We start from the raw sequence: 22,490 nt of genomic DNA, 5'->3' as shown, positions 1-22,490 counted from the left end.
AAATTATTTTTAAAAGTCACAGACTGGGAGAAAGAATCTATAAACCATACAGCTAATAAAGGAGTTGTATTTAGAATATTTAAAGAACTCTAACAACTCAGTAAGACAAACAACCCAATTAAAGAGTGGGCAAAATATCTGAATAGACATTTTACCTAAGAGATAACATCATGCTAGTAAGCGCATGAAAATATGCTCAATGTCATTAGTTATTACGGAAATGCATATTAAATTAACCAGAATGGCTATAAGCATAAAAAGTGACAATACCAGGATGTAGAGACACTGGAACCTTCATCCACTGACAGTATGTACAATCACTTTGGAAAATAATTTGAAAGTTTCTTAAAATGTTAAAAATAGACTTTCTTACCACCCACCAGTTCTACAGTTAGGAAACCTCCCAAGATAAATGAAAATATGCCCATCAAAGATTTACACATCAACATTCATGGCATCATTATTCATAATAACTGAAAACCGGAACAATCCAAACGTCCTTCCATTTGTGAAAGAATAAAAAATGGAATATCTTTAGGCAACAGAAAAGAAGGAAGTACTGATTCATGCTACACCATGTATGGACCTCAGCAACGTTACGCTGAAAGAAACCAGACACAAAAGGCTGCATGTTGTTTGACTCCTTTTATATAAAATTTCTAGAAAAGGCAAATTTATAGAATCAGTAGGTTAGTAGTTGCCTGGAACTGGGGTGGGAGCAGAAACTAGATGCAAACAAGTCAAGAAACCTTTTCAGAGTGATAGAAATGGTTCAAAACTGGATTATGGTAATGTTATACAATTTTATAAATTTACTTAAAATTACTGATTAGCATACTTTGAATAGATGAATGGACATTATGATAAGTAGATCATACCTTAAATAAGGCCTTTTTTTTTTTTTTTTAAGGGAAATTATACTTCTGTCCACACTGCTTGATTGTTGCTAGAGTGTATCATTTACCACTTGGCAGTGACACTTCCAATCTTTTTTAACCAGATTGGCTTTAAAAAAATCATATCTCCTTATTCTTAATAATATACAGCTCTTTGTTGTCTAACAAAACTGAACATTTCATCTATTTGAGTCTGCTGTTTTCTTATAAGGATATACATCTTTTCCATAAGGACATGTGACACTTTTATCTTTTTAAAATAGCAGATTTGTTTAGTGATATGTGATACAAATACTTTTTCCCAGTTTTTCCTAAGTTTTTAGATTTTGTTAACAATGGGTTTTTGTCATACTGAAATATTCATTTTCATGCAGTCACATCCATCTGTATTTTCATTTACAGAGTCTGTCTCTGGTATTATGACATGTGATACTTTTTTGAAACATTAATCAGAAACCTTGAATATTGTTAGTTAAGCATCTCTTGTGCCAAGCCCAGCACTACTAGGACTCTCCACTTTAAGAAAAGAGATAACACCTCATTTCAAATTTCAAAGCTAGAGACAGACTTTTCTTTCTTAGGCCTTTGAGTGTGAAGAGACAATAATGTTTATATCCCAAATTTACGGAAAATGGCCTCATTAGAATATTTCTGATGTGATACACAAGACATTTCCAATAATTTCAGTGATGAGGTGCTGGAAAAATAAAAAATAGGATGTGAAAATGTGTTTGCTGTTGCTAATCATGCCAGGACCACGACTCTAGGCCTCACTGGCTGATTCCTCTTTGTAGAACATCATAGCATCACATAATAACGTGACCACAGCAGGCATTCATGGCTTTCTGACCAGAACAGTCTAGAACTCAGTCACTCATGATCTCACCACCACATGCATTCGTGCATATTACATTTTCCCTGCTATTCCACTCACTACTAAAAAGTGGTGGGTGACCCATCACCCATTAGGTAATAAATACTGGAAACTGAACTTTTTTTAGATTTAGCAAACTCAGAGATCTAATGCTACCTAGAGAACTCTCTACTGTTGAGTGCATATTGCTTCAAAAAATATTAATCAGTTATAAAAAAAACCATTTGGTTTAATATAACTGTAACTATCATAATAAAGATACAGACAAAATAAAGATATGATTAAAAAATAAAAGAACATTTTATATTAATGTGGATATTATGGCCTTGAAGTTGTATAACCAAGCCCTACTTATGTTAAGATACAATCAGAAGAGGCATTCAAATGCCTGATAACAGAAAATGACTCTGTTTTTCTCTGTATATATTTGACTCCTACCTACATTTGCAAGATCAGCCCAAATTCAACCTTCTTTCCCTATCAATCCTACAGTGTTTACAATCTACACCTGAACAGCATATTCTGGAATGAATACACACACATATATACTGTGTGTGTGTGTATACACACACCCCCCCACACACACACAGTATTAATGTTACTCAATTGCTTTGTGCCTGTTACTCTTATCACCTTCAATGAATTATGTAAATATAAGTTCCACCAGAGTGAACTATGTATCCCCATGACATTAAAGCAGTGCTAGGATTCCAGATTTTACTCTGCAGAACAGCCTAAACAGGTGTTCATCAAACAACTTTTCTTGATTTCTGGAAAAAGTTGAGAAAAAGGAGCCAAGATGGCAAAAAAGTATTGAGAGGGCACTTTTAAAAATTCATTTTAATGTAGAACAGGCAGTCCTTTAGTCAAGAAAAAGAATGTGGAGCAATGTGTAAATGCTTTAGCAGGTGCCCCAGCTTTATAGCTTTTGAAGTGCTAGGCACAGATTGTCTTCAGTTCTTTTCTTCATATCTAGGGGTAGGCTTTACCTAATGATAGTGGTTTCCAGTGTAAGCTCCAGTGACCTTGAGGATTCCGTAAGGCAGCTCTAAGGTGTGACTGATAGATGGGATGGCCATGGTAACTATGTTAAATTTGTGGCTGGTTCTGTCCAGGTATCAACTTTGGGCTCCAGGTGTAAACGAAAAGCCTTCCTATTAATCAAGGACGGTTTTCCATCTCCGAAGACCATGCTGATGTCCGGGGGGATGACATTCAGGCCCTTGTCTGCAAGTTTGCCCCTAATCCCAGGATGCCTGGCTAGATTCTTCACAGGGACTCCAGGGCCTTCCAGAAAAATAAAACAACCAAAAGCCAGTACTGTTCTTTTCTTCCCTTCTGTTTCCTTAACAGAGGTGAATAATGAGATCAAGTAAGAGTAATGGTTTCACCAACCATTAACAACCCTTAAACAACAAGGACCAAGCCCTTAAACAACAAGGACTCCAGCACATCAGGGTCTATTGTGATAATGGGTCTGTGCACATCTACCTTACTGTTCATTTAAACTTGTTAATAATTCTCAGGAAAAGGGATGGCACAAATTCACTCCATAACTCATCTCCTGATGATTGGTTCTTTTAACTCTGCTAGAATTCCCATCCTAGTCATTAAACCTCAGTTCAATTTTGAAAATGGTGGTATCATTTTAAATACCCTAGTTCTAGTAAAACAGGCCTGGAAAGCAACATCTTTATAAACAAATTTAAATAATGACTCTCAAGTATTAGTACCACCCAACTTCTCCGGTTCCTAATTGCATTTCCTAAATTCATCTTGACCCTCCCACCACTAAATCTTTGTTACTAGCTATTGGTCGGTGAAACGTTGGGAAAATCAGGTCTTTAACCCCTAGTTCAATGGCGTTAACATCTCTCAAGGTGTTCTGAGCAGTAAAAGAAAGAACACAAGTCAAACTCTTCCCACAGTATGAAGCACATAGTACGTGCACAATAAATTTTAAGACCAAAAAGCCAACAAACTTTTGTTGTATTTTTTTAAAAGTAGAAGAGACAAGTTCCCATCAAATTCTTGGTCATGGCAGATAAGGAAGCAAAAGCTTCTGTATTTTTAATATTCCGATATTTTAAAATCCTGCATTCACTGACACAAATCAGACCACAGTCTTTAACTGATAAATCAGGATAATATTTGTAATTTTGCCTCAAATCTAAGACACTGGCTGGTTTACCCTGATGGCAGGCAATGGAAGGGTGCAAAACATTTTCTTAGGTTACAGCCGCCACACACCGGCTTTCTCAGGGTGGAGGAAAGCCGTCCCTTCCCTCCCCGGGACAATGACCAGTCAGTCAGTCGAGGCCAGACTCCGAGCGAAACGTGCACGGCGGTGCGAGATACTTCGTGTCCCGGGCCGCGCGGAAGGGGACGTAATGGACCTCAAGGGGCTGCAGCTGAGACGAAATGGTCCCCAGTTCCCTGCGTGGACCGAGGGGCGCCAGGGCACGCGCACCCCGCCTTTCCCGGCTGAGTGTGGGCTTGGGTGGCCGCAGGGGAGCCGGCGGCCCCGGCCCCCGGCGGCCCCGGCCCCTGGCAGCCGCGGCGGGCGCCCCCGGCGCTGTCCCGTCCTGCGCGTGGCTAACTCCTCCGCTCCCGCCGCGAACTGCCGGCAGGTCCCGGCCGCCCGGCCCCGCCTGCGCCGTCCCCGGCCCTGATTGACACGGGAGTTGGTACATACGGGTCTGCAGCAGAGGCGAGCAGGGGGTGAGTGCTATTTTAAACATGGCTTTCCCTTCGCTTGGCCTCCGAGCCAACGCGGCGCGCCCAGCCGTGGGCTAGGCCCACCTGGGAACAACCCCAACATCTGCCCGACTTATTTATTCCCCCCCCCCCCGATCTCCTTATGCATGGACTTGTTTCCCTCCCCTCCCCCGCATCACGGCTTTCCCTCCACACTGATCACAACCCGGCAGTTTCAAAGAGGAAACTCCCCTCCGGGAAGGGTTGGAATGGGAAGCTTTTTGCTTCTTGTGGTTCGAGGTGGAAACCGTTCCAGCCAGCCCGAGTTCAAAAAGAAGGGAAGCCGCGTCGCTGGAGAGAAAGTAACAGTCAGAAATGGATGAGGGCGGAGGGAGGGAGGGAGAGAGGGAAGGAGGAATGTCCGCAACAGGCATCTGACAACGAGCGTGGAGAAGCGACGAGATTCGCTAACCCGAGTTACTACCGAGCGCGTTCCGCGCGATCCACCGCAATGACAAGATCTGCGGGAAGCACAGTTCGAAGGCCTTTGAAACCTTTCCCGGCAAGACTTACCTTTCTCTTCGGCATGACTACGTTCGTGCAGCTAAAAAGTAAAGCAACGGGCTGGAACTGCAGACACCGCCGCTGGATGCCGCCGCTGCAGCTGCTCACGAGCAGGGCACGGCGTAGCCCGGCCTCTCCGACCTGCACCTCCGCGGCTCCCTCCGGGGGCCCTCTACTCGCTCGCCTCCCCGCTCCTCCAATGAGGCGCCCCGACAGCCGGCCGCGAGGCCCCATTGGCTGCGGCAACATTCTAAATTCCACGAGGGCACGCCCACCTCGGTGCACACGGTAAGCGCTGTTGTAGTTTCCACTTCACTGAAAAAAATCTGCCTGGTGACTGAGCATGCCCAGTTCAACTTGTAACCCCCAAGCCCCACGGTCCTGGAATTTCATTGTTTTGCTGCTCCCTATGTGAATCCTGTCAATAGGAACAGTGTGGGCCTTTATAGTCAGGAAAAAGACTAAGTTTGGACACACCAAGGCACTTGATAAGTCTCCTACCCCGAAAAGGCTTGTAATGAATGTTAGGTGATGGAGACCTGTAAGAGTGAGAAGATATCCTGTTCTGGGAGAGTGTGGCAGTTTCAAAGAGTCTCGGCTTCCCTTCCTGGATATCTAATGACAATAATCTCTAAAATTACTTAGTTATAGTTTCCTAAAATCTGTGATTACAAATCACTCGCTAATTCAGCCAACTCCAAACTAGGTTTGAAGATGAATAAGATATGTTTGATATGGAAATTGGAAAAAGAATGAACAAGGTCAGAACTGATTATTTTATATTTGAAACATATATTTCATATATTTAAATAAATATATTTAACATATACATAATTTAATGTTTCTCAAAGTTCTGCAGGGCATTAAACTGACATTGCAGAAACACTTCTGAATTTATGAGATCAGTTTTACCCTGATGACAAACCAGTATAAGATCTCAAAAGAAAAGAGAGCCATGGACCAATATCCCTTATAAACATAGACACAACAATCTTGAACAAAATTTTAGTAAATCAAACCCAACAACATTTAAAAGGGTAAGACATCATGACCAGTGAGGTTTATCCTAGGAATTCAGAGTTGGTTTAACATCTGAAAACCAACCAATGTAATTCACTATATTAATAAAATAAAGTAAAAAACCAAAATGATCATTTTAGCAGGTACAGGAAAAGCACTAGTGAATGGGTAAGTGAACTTTGGTAACCATATGCAATACAATAATACTCAGAAATAAAACGGAACAAAATATCCCTGTATGAACAAATGCCAAAAACAAGATGCCACATGAAGGAAGTCAAATACAAAAGACCGTACTAAATAATTTCATTCTTAAGAAATTATAGGAAAAGCAAAATTGGACAAGCTTAATTTCATAATCCTATTAAAGGCAAACTTCAGACCACAAACTTAGCCAAGTCCACTTTGGACATGCAGAAGCTGCAAATATGTATTAAATAATGTCATCAAGTAGTTAATTTTAACGCTTGGCTTTTTCTTTATTCATTTCCAAAATAATGAATTGACATCCTAGAAAACTTCAGAAGTGGTCAATGACTTTCTTTTTGTAATATCTTTAGGAACTCATGGGTTTTTATATATGTGATATGCTTCAACCTATTGCCATTATTACTATTTTTTATGCTCATATTGCCCCAATCTGAGATGTTTTTCAAGTTGGTCCTTTTGACAGATTTGTCTCTGATAGGTTTCTTGCTTTCAGGCATCCAGTAGATCACAATATATTCAAGATAACTCAGATAAAACCAGTCTTTTCTTGAGAAGTGGATAAAAACTTTGAGGCTAATAATTTTACCATAAAAATAATATTTATAATGGAGTTGTCTCAGAAAAAAGTTTATTTGCAAAATGCTTGGCAGTTAAAAAAAAAAACCCAGTGAAGACATTTTTAATAAGATTATGTGGGAAGGATGCTGGGTAGCACTTGTAATCTGGGTTGAAAATCTTTTTTCTTTCTGGAGATCAAAATGTTTCACAACAAAGGCAGTCTAGGGTAAATTTTTCCCTCTATGATGATAAATGGTTCACAATTTGGCTCCTTTAGTTCATATTTTTCAAGGCTAAGCAGTCAACAGCAAACAAAATTGTGAATGTTTTTACTGCTACATAATAAAATAGTTGCAATGAAAATGAAATTTGCTAGTTGGGTAAAGAAAGTTGGTTGTGGGAACCTTGGGTCATCTGAGCCTCTTAGTTCATTTCCAAGTGATGAAAATAACAGATTAATTTTGAAATGAATAAAAACATCAATTCTCTTTCCTTTGAAGTGGATTGCACCTGCCTGAGCAGAACATTCCAGGATGGAGGGTTCTCCCTGTACCTTCGGTAGCTTTAAGGTCTGAGAAAATAAGCAAAGACCTGTGGAGGAAAGAGGAGTAGGCAAAGAGAATGGTTTAATGGGTAGCTAGAATTCCAATTTAGGAGATAAAGACACCTGAGCAGAAATGAGCATGCCTCATACCAGACAATGAGGAGGCAAGGCCAACCTGGTAAGAAGACTCATTTGTTTACCAGTATATTCTGCTGAATGTTTCACTTGTTTCAAAATATCAACCTCTAATCCAGTAAAGTCTTCTCTGCAAGATGTGGAGACTATTTTAGTCAAGACAGACAATGGACAAATGAAGGGAGTTGCTGCCTGCGAAAGAAAGTAAAATTAGGGAAGAGACTTCTTTTCCAATTCTGATTCCTCTTCTCTTCTTTCGTGCTCAAAACAGTTGGAATCTTATACCTACCACAGCATTTTCCAGAACAGCAGGGCAAACCCATTGGTGGTATCATGGCTATTATTAAGGAAGAGGAAGAAGAAGAAGGGAAGGAAAAAAAAAAAAGGCAGAGAATGAAAGATGTCAGGGTGCATTTTACATGGTAAAGGGAAGTAGTGTTTTCTAAAATGTTTCCATTTTTCATACATTCCCACATAAATACTCACCACTCATGTACATATACAGTTGTGCGCACATGCATACATGTGTGTGCAGGTGTGTGTGAGTGTTCTAGGTTGTGACTTGAAATGTATTTTTAGGATAGGTACTGGTGAAAAAACTTTAAAGCTACTTCACAGCCCCAGTGAATCTTGTGGATCTTTGGGGTTCCAGCAATGTCTTCCTCTGAAGAAGGGCACTTAATCTTCAGATCTTGATAGGAACTTTTGAAGGGAAATGATAATCTCCCTCTTGATCTGCCTCTTCTTCCCTCTTTCAGGCAGGCACAGGCAGGGTTTTGCTTTAATTAATGGCAAATTTCTGGAGAATTAGTATCTAGAATCTATCTATTGTTGCTTCTGATAGCTCTGTAATTCTGGAACAAATCGTTCTTCAGCAAATTGGCCAAAGAATTCCAGAGGTGAATGATTTCGGGAGTATAACAAAACATCAAAAACCACTGACAAGAGGTGGCAAAGGAATACTGTATTTCGTTCATATTTTTATTGGTCAAATCTCTAGTTTGCGGAACACTAACTTTTGGAGAGACCATGTCTAGTTTTTACAAAGTAACCAGGACTAAGACCCACCAACCCCAAATCACAGGAGCTGTCTGTTGCAGGTTCCTAGACCCGAAGCCCACCTTGAATCACAATTTGTAATGACTGGACCTGGGAGTCTGCACATCAGACAAGTTTCTTCTTATGTATATATGAGACGGAGTGAGAGAGAGTGTGTGCACACAAGCGGGAGGGGCTAGGGGAGAGGGAGAGAGACTCTCGAGCAGATGCTGTGCTGAGCCCAGAGCCTGGTGGGGGGCTTCCCTTCCCACCCCGAGCCACCCAGGCACCCTTCTCCGGCGATTCCTATATTAGAACTTGAGAATTTTAGGCTAGGCCTAGTTCTCAACAACTATCTGCTGAATGCCAGCAGTGAGATTCAAATGATATAAAAGCGTGCTTCCTACTTACCACACTTCCAGAAAAGGAGCCTAATTTTGCGGGCGAAACTTCCCCATCGTGGACCTCCCCCTGGGCTTGTGCTCCATCTCTCCTCAGTTCCAGTTTTGCTTGGCACTGCATGCTTACTTTGCATTCTTCTCCCCCGCCCCTGTACTTGCAAGGAGCCTGCCTGCAGGGTCATTAGAAACTGTATACTTTGAGATCCTTAGAATAGTACCTCCTCCCTTCTTCCCTGGCAGGGCTCTAGGCAGCTTTTTGAGCCCCCGACAAGATTAAATTCCCTGGCCCCGCATCCTCAAAGGGAACCTAACCTGCCCAAAGCTCCACAAACCACACCCTTGCAATCTTTTATTATCTCAGCGATTGTACAAGCATACCTTGTAATTGTATTAACAGCAAGGGGCCAGGACATTCTGTGATCTTCTAACAGGAACCAACTTGTTGTTTTTCCCAGCTTTCAATCAAATTTAATCTGTGTGCACATTCTTTACCCTAGGTATGTTCTACACAGGTTTCCCACCCCCACTCCTTTTCAGGTTCAATCTCTGTGTTATTTACTCTCCTTCTTCTTGCTGCTGCTTAAACTCGTCGGAGTATAATTAATTTGCTCTTTGTGGCTCCCCAATGACTATTTGGGGGTGAATTAGCCATGCTCAGTAGCTAGAACCAGGGATTGGGCTCCATTTGTTCAGCCACCCTTTTGTGCCAGATTAGGAGTGTGTCTGGTGCCAAGATCCAGCTGTGTTCAAGAAGGTCAAAGTTAAGGGCAGGAATGCTGAGGCTTCGTGGTAAGGACACAGCAAGGTAAGGACACCAGTCATACCTTTAGGGGAAAAGCTTATAGCTGCAAAGTGCTAGAAACTAGTCAGGGGTTGTTGTAGATCTCTCAGACCCCGTTATACATTCTTGTACATTAAGGCCATTGCCTGTACACTCTCAGGACCACACCCTGCCTTCTAAGATGGCAATCTTGGCTACCCATTTCTAATGTCTTCCATATTTCTTCAAACCTCAGAATCCATGGGATCTTGCAAGAAACATCCAAGAGCCCCATTCTTGTCACTACGCACAGTGGTCCTGCCTTTCAGGGCAGATTGAACCATTTTCTTTCCTCAGTGAAAACAAAGAAACAAAATCCAGGCTTAAGGAAATGAGAGTCAAATGAATCATTCTGGAAAACACCGGAAGGCAATTGGAGAAGATTTTTCAGGTTAGCTTGGTTAAAAACTGTCATAATTCTCAAGGCAGTATATTTTGACGTAGCAGGGGAACACTAGCCTGAAAAGTGCCATAATCTTTAAGGTTGCTTTTACACAGAGTTGTTCTCATTGCTTTTTTTTGAAGCATGGAATTGTGTTATACCCACAGAATATCTCATCCTCTCCCCCCTTTCTCATTCCTAGTCCCACTTCTGGCCTTTGGAACTTTTAAAAGATTTTTAAAAAATTTTCTTTCCAAATGATCCAGTTTACCTCTTTAAATATAGGATATGTTGCAACTTTTCTGAAGTTTTGACTATTTTTTAAATAAATGGTCATCAAAAATTCCTGAATTTGGAGCCATACGGGTTGAACTCAAATCTCAAGTCATTGACTTAATCTCTTTGAAATCTGTTTTTTTTTTGTTGTTGTTGTTGCTGAAAAGTGACAATAATGATGTTGGTCCAAGACAGACACTGCTAGTTACCAACCCAATAATCACACTAGTTTTCAGACTTAATGACACAATTCTGGTTTTTCACAATAAACCTGGCCAAAGCAAAACAAAACCTTTAGTTCTCCACTTCCCCAGCAGGGAGAAGTTGCTGTGTGACACCATTTTGGTGAATGAGGTGTGTGCAGCCATCACAAGGCCATCCTGTCAACACCACCTGTAACAGATCAGGGGCAGACCCAGCTCCACAGCTGCCTTCTGCCTTTGTTTTTTCCCTTCCTCCAACCCAGAAGTTGGTAGTGATGTCTAGAGTAGAACATTTATCTATGTCCAAGAGGACGAGAGGCACAAGTTGAGGATGAAAGAAAAAGACGGGGATGCAGGTTTCTGTACTGGCCCTGGATTGTAACACTCCAGTACTTTTCTTGCATGGAAAATAAGCACCTGCTTGATCAGGCCGTGGTAGGTGGGTGCCTATAACATACAGCTGAATATAATCCCTCATAGATTTGGTGTGGAAATAGGAGACAATAAACTATAAGAATGCATGTATGCCTGCTGCATAGTACTTAGCATATTTTGTTTGAAGAAAGTATATTAGTGTTGTAATGAATACTGGGTATTATATAAGACTGATGAATCACAGACTTCTACCCCTGAAACAAATAATACTTTTCATGTTAATTAATTGAATTTAAATTTAAAAAATAAACTAAATAAAAATAAATTAATAAAATGTTTAATACGGAAAAAGTATATTATATTCCCCCCTAGATTATAAAATAGAACACAGAAAAATTCCAACTTTTTCTGAATCTCTAAAGGCCTGATTATGAATGTTTGTCTTAACATTACTTTGAAACAGGCAGAGATAAACATTATAAACAAGTTTTATTGTTGTTGTAGAATGTGCTACCCTAAACTATGGCCTACTGCCATGTGTTAAGGGACGAATATGTTGGCTTGCTGCTCAATTCCATCTTTGCTGTCATATGCCTCCCTGTACTGTCGATGCTAGAATCTAAAAACCACAGCCCAGAGCACAAGCAGCTCGGGTTCTCAGTGTGATTTTTGATTTGGCCAATTAGATGCACTAGCATGAGATTTGGAAAGTGGAGATTAGGAGGAGGCCACACTAGGCTATGTCTGCTGTGTCTGCTGCTTTCTGTTTTCCTGCAGCAATATCAGCAGAGATCCCAGGCTCTGGCTTTGTGGGTTTTGCTAGGCAGGACTCCCTGCATCCACTCTGCAGACATAGACTGTGGCCGGTGTGACGTGGTCTGGAACTGGAGCAATGGTGGCTTCCTGATTGAGAAAGTACTTTTATTCTCATGGACTCTTGATGCTAGTGGAGTCCTGACTTCATTGCTCCTTTGATTACCTGGTTCTGGGGTGCGACTTTGAGAGTTTCCTGAAAGTTAAAGGTGGAGTCTGTTTCATTAGTCCTCCCAGCTTTCCATAAGCCATTGACTCCTTTTATGTATCTCTTCCCCTTAAATTAGGTATAATTGGTTCTGTTCTCTGCACTTGAACACAGAGCTGTTGAGCTTCTATTAGTGTTGTTTACAAGATATTTCCAGCTTTAAGGGGCACCCTCTTTTCCATCTGAACCTCTGATTATGGGCACAGATGTTGGAGATGTAGACTGTGCGTGTCCCTGAGTGACCACTGTGAACAGCGCCCTTTGAAATCCCCTCCAATGGAAATGGGATACAAGTGAAAATAACCTTTTATTTAAGTTGTCGATATTTGGGGGAAATTTATTATCACGAGATTATCTGTCTTATTCCGAAATGACATAGAACTTAGAACCTAAGAGATTCGACTACTGTTTTAATAATAAACCCTAAAATATGTGGCATTGGCTTAACAACTGGTCAGAGAGAATCAAAGACACAATTGCTGAAGACTGGAGAAATGGATTTTCTGGCGGCGAAACATTTGGAAGAGGTGTTGTCTACAGTAAATTGGAAGGTAAAAGGCACACCTAACTTTAGGGAAGAGATTGAAAACATTAATATTACCATTTAATTTGCTGCTATCCACTGCATTTGGCACAATATTACAAGAAAGAGATATGTTCGAAGAAGAATTGGTCAGTTTGCAACAATAAAAAAAGACTAGAGAGTCTACAAATTCAGGGATTCAAATGCAACTGGTTTTCAACCTAAACAGTAAAGGATAAAATTGATACTTTGAGCCACAAGGAACTATTAAAACTCAGCTTTGTAACAAGCAAATCACTGAACATGGATTAGGGTGTGGTGGCCTGAAATTCCTTTCAGTTGGACCTGAAATTCCTTTCAAAATAACATAAAATGGTTTGGGGAAAGGTGTTCTCACTGCTAGGGTCAAGGAACCTACAATTAGGAAGGGAAGGAAGAAGGGAGGGAAGGAAGCAAAGAAAGAGAGGGGTAGAGATAGAGATGGAGACAGAGAGACAGAGAAGGAGAGATGGAGGGAGTCAGGCCTTGGTACAAGAAAGCACAGAAATATGACAAATTCGTATGTCTAGAAAGGAAACAGGGGAGTAGATAAGAAGTCAACCAAATTTAAGTTTGGAAGAGTTTCACCTAAAAGAGGTACCAACCTGGATTAAATGCCACTGTGACTGAGACTTAAAATGACCCTGGGCCCCTTGGATGAGAAGTATGCTGAGAAAACTGCTCAATCTCTAAGGCAAATATACTCTCCACTGCCTACTTCAGGCAAGGTCAAGAAGAATCACAGAAAAAGAGGAGCCTCCCAAAGGGAAAATCCAAGGACCATGGAGATGAATACACAGGGGAGCCCCTCCTAGGAAACATACATGAAGCCTGTTCAGGACAATTCCTCACCTTTGGGGTAGGAGGACTAAAACTTCTGCTCAGTCTAATATCAGAATTATAAAAAGCCAGTGACTGCTGTGTGTTTCCCATTCTTCCTATTGCTACTAAAGGATTATTTTATTAAAGCATTTATTAAAGTCATCCTGATCCTACTCCCAGGCAGATCTCTGGATCAAGAGGAGATGTACATGGACCTGGTGGAGAGGATAGTATTCTCTGATATGAAGACGGCCACATATCACCCAGAGGTCCTGGGTTTTGATCTTGATATCATCACTGGGACTTTTGAGTTCTCTTTGCTCAGAAGGGATCAAGTAAATGCATTTTGTTGGCAGGAAGGAGGATGAAAGAAATATTTCATGCCCAGAAGAGAAAGCTATGGTAATAATCAGTACTGTTCATCGGCTTTACTTCTAATGGGATTATCCTTCTCCTCCTCCCATTTTTAAAGTTAGGCCTGGCTATGGGTCTTACTTTGGCTAATTAAATATGAAGATAAGTGATGCTTGTCTTTCCTGAGTACCATTTCTTTTTAACTGTGGTAAAAACCACATGACACACTTTTAAGTGTACTAATCTGTAGCTTTAAACACATTCCCATGAATGTACTTATGAAACCTAGAATATTTTTGTTTTACAAAATTGAAATTCTGTACCCATTAAATAACAGCTTCCCTTTTTACCTTCCCTCCCCTCTACCCCGTGACCACCATTGTACTTTCTGTATAAATTTTACTATTGTAGGTACCTCGTATAAATGGAATGAATCATGCATTATTGTCATTGTGGACTATTTTATTAACATAATGTCCTCATGGTTCATCCATGTTATAGCATATGACAGGATTTTCTTCCTCTTTAAGGCTGAATACTATTCCATTGTATGAGTAGTCTACATTTTGTTTGTTCATTCAGCTGCCTATGGACATTTGTGTTGCTTTTACCTCCTGGCTACTGTGAACAGTGTGCTATGCTGAGACCCATTTTTAAAAAGTCAGTGTCTGATTCACCATACTTGCTCTTTTTCCTGCTGTTGTGAACAAAGAGGCATACAGTAAGATGAATTCTCTCAGTCTGGATCCCTGAATTATTGAAATGAGCAGTGTTCCCTGCTGACGTGCAGTGAACAGATAGAGTGAATGAGAAATAAACCTTTGTTATTTCATTTATTTATTTATTTATTTTTAAAGATTTTATTTATTTATTTGACAGACGGAGATCACAAGCAGGCAGAGAGGCAGGCAGAGAGAGACAGAGAAGCAGCCTCCCTGCTGAGCAGAGAGCCTGATGCGGGACTCGATCCCAGGACCCTGGGATCATGACCAGAGCCGAAGACAGAGGCTTTAACCCACTGAGCCACCCAGACGCCCAAACCTTTGTCATTTTAAACCACTGAGATTTTAGGATCCTATTTCTCCTTTTAACTTTTAAAAGTTAAAAGTTTTAACTTTTAAAATTAAAATTTGACTCTTTCAAAGTTCCCAGGGAAAAACAATGAAAGAGGCCTTTATAGTGAAAAGGCTGCTATGTTTGAACCTTACACCTCTATTGTATCACTTTGGTTATACATTTTTTGTGAGTTTTGTTTGTTTGTTTGGTGGTTTGTTTTTGTTCTTGTTTTGTTTTCTATAGCCATATCCATGACTTCTCTTTCTTTAGTTGGCCAAAGCCTGGAGAAATCCCAGGTCGCAATTTCTCATTCCTTATCTGTTTATCATCTCGTTTTCTGTACTTTGCATGGTCAATGTCATTGTACCCTATATATTTGATAGGAATACATTTGAGCATCAAAACCCTCTAATAACAGAAATTGGGAAGATGGTAGTTAATTTTCTCCTTCTCATTAAAATCACAGGATTGAGGGGTGCCTGAGTGGCTCAGTCAGTTGAGCGTCTGACTCTTGATTTTGGCTCAGGTCATGGTCTCAGGGTGGTAGGGTTAAAACTCCAAATCAGGCTCTATGCCCTGGCTTGGAGTCTGCTTAGGATTCTCTCTCTCTCTCCTTCTTCATGTCCCCCTGCTCTCTCTCTCTCAAATCAGTAAATCTTAAAAAAAAAAAAAAAATTAAAAAATCACAGGGTTTATATGGTAGCTCCATGACCAACTGGGATGCTGTCTCCTATCTCATCTTTCTGTCATCCTCGTTTTACAGCTTGTCATCTGCTAATATGACTGACCCAACTTTATTCCTCATGTTTACATTTTGGCCAGCAGGAAGGATAAAAGAAAAAGAAAGAAATTCTCTCTTTCTTTAAGGCAACTTCCAGAAGCTGCATATAGCCCTTCCACTTACATCCCATGGTAGAATTTAGTCACATCACACGTATTAAACGAAGCAGGGAAACATGGTCTTCTTTCTGATCAATGATGTTTCCTGCTTCCAGTAAATAACATGGAAGTTCTACTTTTGAAGAAGAAGAAAATAGATTTGGAGGTTTAACTAGCTATGGCAGGCTGAATAACAGTCCCTCAAGGATATCCACATCCTAATTCCCAGGATATTCCTGTGAATGTGTAAAAATGGAAAAATGACTTTGCAGTGAGGACCCTGAGATGGGGAGATTATCCTTGACTCTCCAGGTGGGCCCAGTATAATCACATGGATTCCTAAAAGCAGAAAACTTTTCCTGGTTATGGTCAGAAGGCAGATGTGACCACAGGAGTGTCAGAGAGGTTCCATGTGAAGAGAACTCAGCCCACCACTTCTGGGTTTGGAGAAGAAAGGGGACCATGAGCCAAGGAATGCAGATGGCCTTTATAAAGCTGGAAAAGGCAGGAGAACAGATTCTCCCCTCAAGCCTCCAGAAAAAAAACACAGCCCAGCCAACACCTTAATCTTAACCCAGGGAGATATGTTGGACTTCTTCTGGCCTATAGAACTGTAAGACAATAAATGCCTGTTGTCTTAAGCTACATTGACAGTCTGTTACAGAGCAACAGAACACCAGTACACTACCATCCCAGCCACAGTGCCTCTCTTTAGCCACCCAGATATCTGTGCACATGTTTTTCTTCACACAGAGAATAGACTCACTTTCTGTCCAAAGGAGAAACCCCTTAAATCCCATCCATCTCTTCCATTTACTAGACACCCCCCTCTAGATCTTTAATTTAGTCTGGTGTTTTACAGTATTTTGACTAATATCTCTGGCTAGACAAGGAGAAAAGAACTCTAATGAGGCTTCGTGTTTGCTTTTGACCCTATAAGGAAGACATGAGAAAATTTAGTTACAAGGTGAGGATCAATTGACTCTACTTAGGAAGGCTTTGAAGAGCTCTTGTCCCACGATCTAAGAAATCTAAGAATTAGCATTGTCCCCAGCATTGTACTCCTTTTCTAAGAATTTCGTTTTGGCTACTTCCCTGTATTGAGACCCCTTTTAGGATACATAACCTAGTGTGTCAGTGTCTTTAGACTGGAGAAGTAATCTTCATTTCAGATGCTCATGTGCTCCTCCTTTTTTAAAGCCTTAAATCAAACATATAAAATCCCTGTATACTATTGATTTTTCCCTTTATCAAAATGGAAAAATTAAAACAAATGACATTCTGTTTTAGTTAGGATATAGAAAGTGTGACAGTCATCTCCGTCCTCATATGGAAAAACAATTACATAAACTTAGGAACTCATATATTAAAAGAGAGAGAGGTTAAATGCAAAAAAAAAAAAAAAAAGCCAAAAGAAACTAAATGCCAGAGAAGGGTCAAATCTTAGCAATACATATAAATGCATAATAATGATAGCAATGTAGCTGATTTTTTTTCAGAAATCACTCAAAAGTGTTATTTGCCAGGAAAAGTAAAACTAGTGAAAAATTTAAAATAATTTCTTAATTATTTTTAGTAAACTAAACTTTAAGCTTTTGCTTGATGTGAAAATGTAACTTTTAATTTAGTTGCTAATTTATCATGCAGATATTGTTGAAAGTTTTTCTTTTAGTACTTGACATAACTGATTACATATCAAATAATTTTTATCAAGTTAAGCAATAAAATATGAACTATTTTTGTTTAATTTTCAAACTCCACCTCACCCCTGAAAGCCTGGGAACAACATCACCAGGCCAAGTAGCCCATACCTATGTTCAGGTTATCTCTTGAAATGTGACTTTGAGATCAAACAATTGAGCAAGAGAAAGTCCTCGATTCATAGCCTTCTATTAGCCATAGTTTTGTGGAACTGATCTGGCATACATTTGTACCTTCCTTGAATCCAATGTCAGTGCTGCTCCTGTGATACCCCTAAAAACTCAAAACTCAACAAAAGGAATAAAATACGAAGTAATAATATTTTATTAGGTAGAGTTGCACTTTGGAGAGCTGTATTCTATTCTAATATTACATTTTTTTTCTTAACACTCCCCAAGGAACAGTTTTTGTCCTGTTTGGTGCAACAGTGCATTTAGAATGCATAATCTAAATGAATTTAAAGCATTGAGAGAAAATATTTATAAAGTGCATATTTGCAAGAAAAATATATTTTCCCTGGACTATTTAATTTAATTTGTCTTCTTACATATAATGTTATATGTATAAGGGGTTACTGCCCCCCCTAAGAAAATTCCCTAACTTGATTACAGAATCAGTGATCCCAAAGTTCGTTTAATAAAGATTCATTCTGGAGTGCACTTTTTCTAGGGACTTCAGTCACTGTATAGTGTACAGTGTGTCCAGTCTGAGATCTTTGAATAATTACAAAGGTAATAATAAGATGTCATGTGCTATTTTCAATATTTCAAAATGCTTTGACACAATCATACTTGTGCTGGGCTTTCTCCCCCTAATGTGCTCAGTTTTATAGGTCTTTGTTCTTTAAAAACAAGACATCAAATTGTTGCTTAATTACTTGATGAAATTGACATCTCCTTCTGGCCCAATCACCTACACTGCCCTCTGCCTCCCACAGCTTCCTCCATCTGTGTGGCCACCATTCCTAATCCCTCTTAGAGATTTGTCAGAATTTTTAACAAAACAAAAAAATGAATCAATTGTTGCTCACTAAGTAACTATTTCTAGACATAATATTTTGAAACACAATGTCCCAGATTGAAAATTGTTAGCAGGTGAGTTAATAGTGACAATGTTTCAGCCTCTCATCTGGTTTAACTTCTACAAAGGTCTAATGAGGTCAAATGCATTTTCCAAGGTCGTGCTACTGGTTAATGATGGGGATAGGTCTAAGTCCCAAATTTCTGACTAAAACCTGTTATACTATTCACTACATTAATGCTGTCCTCAGCATTGACAGCATTAAATGCTTGTGCCATAAGTGCCATGAAGGCCTTTTTCTGTGGATGGAGATTAGTCGCTGCCTTCACACCCTAAGGCTTGTAAGAGCTACTTCTCCGTGCCTGCTTGTATGCCAGGGTATTGTCGTCAGCCCAGACACAGCAGAAGGCTGGGAGGCAGAATACTCATGCAGCATTTTTGACAGATCGCTGAAAGCAAGCTCCTGTTGTCTGTGACTGCTGAGTTGTGCTGTGATAATTGTGATTTGCAACAATGTCCCCAAGGCACTGCAGGTTCTCAGGATGTGATCTGAAGTATCAAAGGGTTATTATATTTGGAACAGTCTTAGCATTTACTATATTTGATAGCATTCCTAGGTGACAATGTGGCAGTTCTCAGTCAAACACAATTTGTTTAATTGGACTTTAAAATAAGATTTCTGGAATATAATTTAATAGAACTCTCAAGGTCTAGAGTAACATTGCTTATTTTTATAGTTTATACTTGTTATTATAGTTTCACTTTTGCCTCATTAAGCCTTTGCTGAGAATTATGGTATGGGTCTCAATGATTTTTTTTTTTTTACTTGTTCAAACTACTTAACCTTTGAATTCCTTAAAACACAATTCATCAATTATGCATTTGTTCAATAAACTATTGAGCACTTATTATGTGCCAGATTTATGCTAGATATTGGGGAGATACTGGTGAAAAAAAAGATATAAAACTTAGGGACTATAGAACTTACAGAACAGGGCGCCTGGGTGGCTCAGTGAGTTAAAGCCTCTGCCTTCGGCTCAGGTCATGATCCCAGGGTCCTGGAATCGAGCCCCACATCAGGCTCTCTGCCTGGTGGGGAGCCTGCTGCTTCCTCTCTCTCTGCCTGCCTCCCTGCCTACTTGTGATCTCTGACTGTCAAATAAATAAAATCTTAAAAAAAAAAAAACAAACTTACAGAACAAATAAAATCACAACGGTGATGAGTGTCATATGGTGGAGTTACAGTTTATTAAAGGCAGATTTGATAAAATTGGAAATAAGAGAAAATGATGCCTTGAGGAAGGAATGATTAAGCAAAAGTCTGAAGAAATAGTTAAGTAAGCAAAGAAGGCAGAGAAGATCTTTAGGCAGAACAGCATGTGCAACGTCTCTGTGGCAAGAGAGTATTCAGTGAAATAAAGAGCAGTGTTGCTCATGTGCAGAGAGGGTTGGAGGTTATTATATGAGATGATGAGAACTAGGATGAGATCATGCATAATTTGTAGACATTGTTAGGTCTTTTTGCTTTATTTGGAAAGCTGCTGAAAGAATGAAAAAAGGTGATTAAATTTTGTTCAGGAAAATCATTCTGACAACATTGTAAAGAATAGATTAGAGAGGTAAGAAGGTGGTATTGAGAGCTATTAGGAGATGACTTTAGGAATACAAGTGATATATGTTGATTGTTTAGGCTATTAACCACCCCCCCCCCTTTTTAAGGTTTATTTATTTATTTTAGAGAAAGAGAAATGCTTACCTGTGAGTGGGAGTAGAGACAGAGGGAGAAGGAGAGCATACCAAGCTGACTCCTCACTGGGTAGGGGAGCCTGACGCAGGGCTTGATACCACAATCCTGAGATCACGACCCACACCAAAACCAAGAGTTGGATGCTCAACCAACCAAGCCACCCAGACTCCCCAACCATGATCTCTTGATGGGGGGATATCACCCCAAACAGGGCAAACATTTGTTCATTTGGGGGCAAAAAAAAATCTTAACTATTATTATTATTATTTTTATTATAGTTTGCAACCCTCCAATTCTGATTGATAAAATCTTATTCCTCAGTATTTAATGTCTCTCATTGGGTTTTAGTGTTGTTTTGAAATATCACATGAGCAACACTGGCATGGAATTTTGGATGATATACAAAGTGTATGCAAAATCAGTGCCACGTAACAGCAGGGAATGGATGGCTGTAATTGGGTATTTTCTTTTGCAGGATTATTTGATCTTCAATTTATATTACAAGATATAGTCTGAGCATGGGTGTGGGCTGCTTTTGGTTACCTTACATGTTGTTTATATCTGATCGTAATGCTTTTGTATGTGAATTGGGCTTTGAGAATTAAATAAAAGCAGTTTATATTATGTTATTTAATTTGACAGAAGTTAATCAACTCATCATTCATCTTATCAAATGATGAAAAAAAATGTCAACAATATTTGAATTGGTATTTAGCAGCTAATTAAATTAAATTTTATACTCCAATATCAGGCAAAAGTCAGTCAAAAGTAATATAACTAAGAAATTAATTTAAAAATTAATTCAGTTTTTAATTATACTTTTGCTGGAAAATACAACTTTATTTATTTATTTATTTATTTGAGAGCGAGAGGGAGGGAGAGAGACAAAATAAGCAGGGGTAGGGGCAGAGGGAGAGGCAGTCTCTCTGCTTAGCAGGGAGTGGGACTCCTGGCTCAATCCCAGGACCCCTGGATCATGACCTGATCTGAAGGCAGACACTTAAGGATCTGAGCCACCCTAGCAAATACAATTTAATGATTTTTTTAAGAAAACTTGATTACACGTCTATTATTAGTATGTATTTATATAAATTGCTCATTTGCGTTTATGCATATATTTGATACATTGCAATTTACATAAGCATATAAATTACATTAAAATTTACCTAGTGTAAATTGTGGAAGGGAAAGGGGATAAAAGTAGAGGATTGCTATTTTCCATAGTAGTCTTTATTTAACATTTAAAACAATGTATATGCACAAGTGTGATAAAAATTAAAACTTGTAGAAAAAAGGTTAAATGACATACTGTGTTTCAAAATTGTCAATCAGACTACCTGGTTTGTAATAAAAAATTAATAAATTTTTTTATTTACTAAAAAGGATTTACTCAGCAAATACAGTTTTAAAGTTAAGTTAAATGTTGATAGCTTCCTGATTTACCTTTTAACTTCTTAACTTAGCCATTCTTAATCCTATAGTGAATAAAAAAAACTCCTGTATTTAATATACTGTTTTTAATATATAAATCACAGCTATACATTATATTTGTGGTGCTTACATTTTGTGGATGGGGCAATTAGAAAAAAGTCTAAAAGGGCTTCTTAGGTCATAATAATGAGGAAGAGATTAGTAAAAATTGTTTAGAATAGGTAGAAGTAGAAGTGCAGAAACACAGAAAATTTGGGGAGAGGTAAGTCAACTAGGATTTGATAATGAACAGAGTGAGAGAAAGGAAGTTGTGAAAGATGATACTTACATCTAGTTTACACAATAACAAATGATTCAGCCAGGCACCAAGATATGGAATCACTGGGAGAATACCAGGAGTTTGTCATTTGCTGTTTATTTCGTGGAATTTGTGCGTGCGTGTGTGTGTGTGTGTGTGTGTGTGTGTGAGAGAGAGAGAGAGAGAGAGAGATATTGCATATTTGTGGGCAACATTTAATGAAAAATTTGCAAATACTGACTTTTAGGTGCCTACAGTAGGCAGAATAATGGTTTCCTCAAAATTTCCACATCCTCATTTCTGAAAACTGTGAATAAATTATGTTACATGGCAAAGAGGAATTAAGGTTACACCTGGAATTAAGGTTGTTGATTAGCTGATCTTAAGATATTAATGGTAATCCCCAAGGAAACCAATAAGACAATAACTGAGGTGTATAGTAAAAGATAAATTCTATAAGGTAATTATAATAGAACACTAGAAAGTATCTATTTAACACAAAGGAAGGCAGTAATAGAGGAATTGAAGAATGCAAAAGACACAAAACACATATAAAAAACAACAAAATAGAAGAATTAGAAATAGAATAGAATAGAATTAGAAACA

General features: G+C 39.2%; 1 protein-coding gene across 3 annotated transcripts in view; it reads right to left on the bottom strand.

Moving 5' to 3' along the window:
• The window catches only part of HMGN3 (high mobility group nucleosomal binding domain 3), a 31,540-nt gene extending 26,245 nt beyond the window's left edge, over positions 1-5,295 (bottom strand). For all 3 annotated transcript variants that reach the window (XM_004752798.3, XM_004752799.3, XM_004752800.3), the window contains exon 1: positions 5,041-5,295. In XM_004752798.3, coding sequence (XP_004752855.1) covers positions 5,041-5,280 — 240 coding nt within the window. In that variant the 5' untranslated portion in view covers positions 5,281-5,295. The remainder of the gene's footprint in view (positions 1-5,040) is intronic.
• Positions 5,296-22,490: the final 17,195 nt, after the last annotated feature.

This window comes from Mustela putorius, unplaced genomic scaffold (genome assembly GCF_011764305.1).
Source record: "Mustela putorius furo isolate JIRA1106 unplaced genomic scaffold, ASM1176430v1.1 tig00003863_pilon_pilon_pilon, whole genome shotgun sequence".
Lineage (NCBI taxonomy): Eukaryota > Metazoa > Chordata > Mammalia > Carnivora > Mustelidae > Mustela > Mustela putorius.
This window is presented reverse-complemented; position numbering and strand designations above follow the sequence as displayed.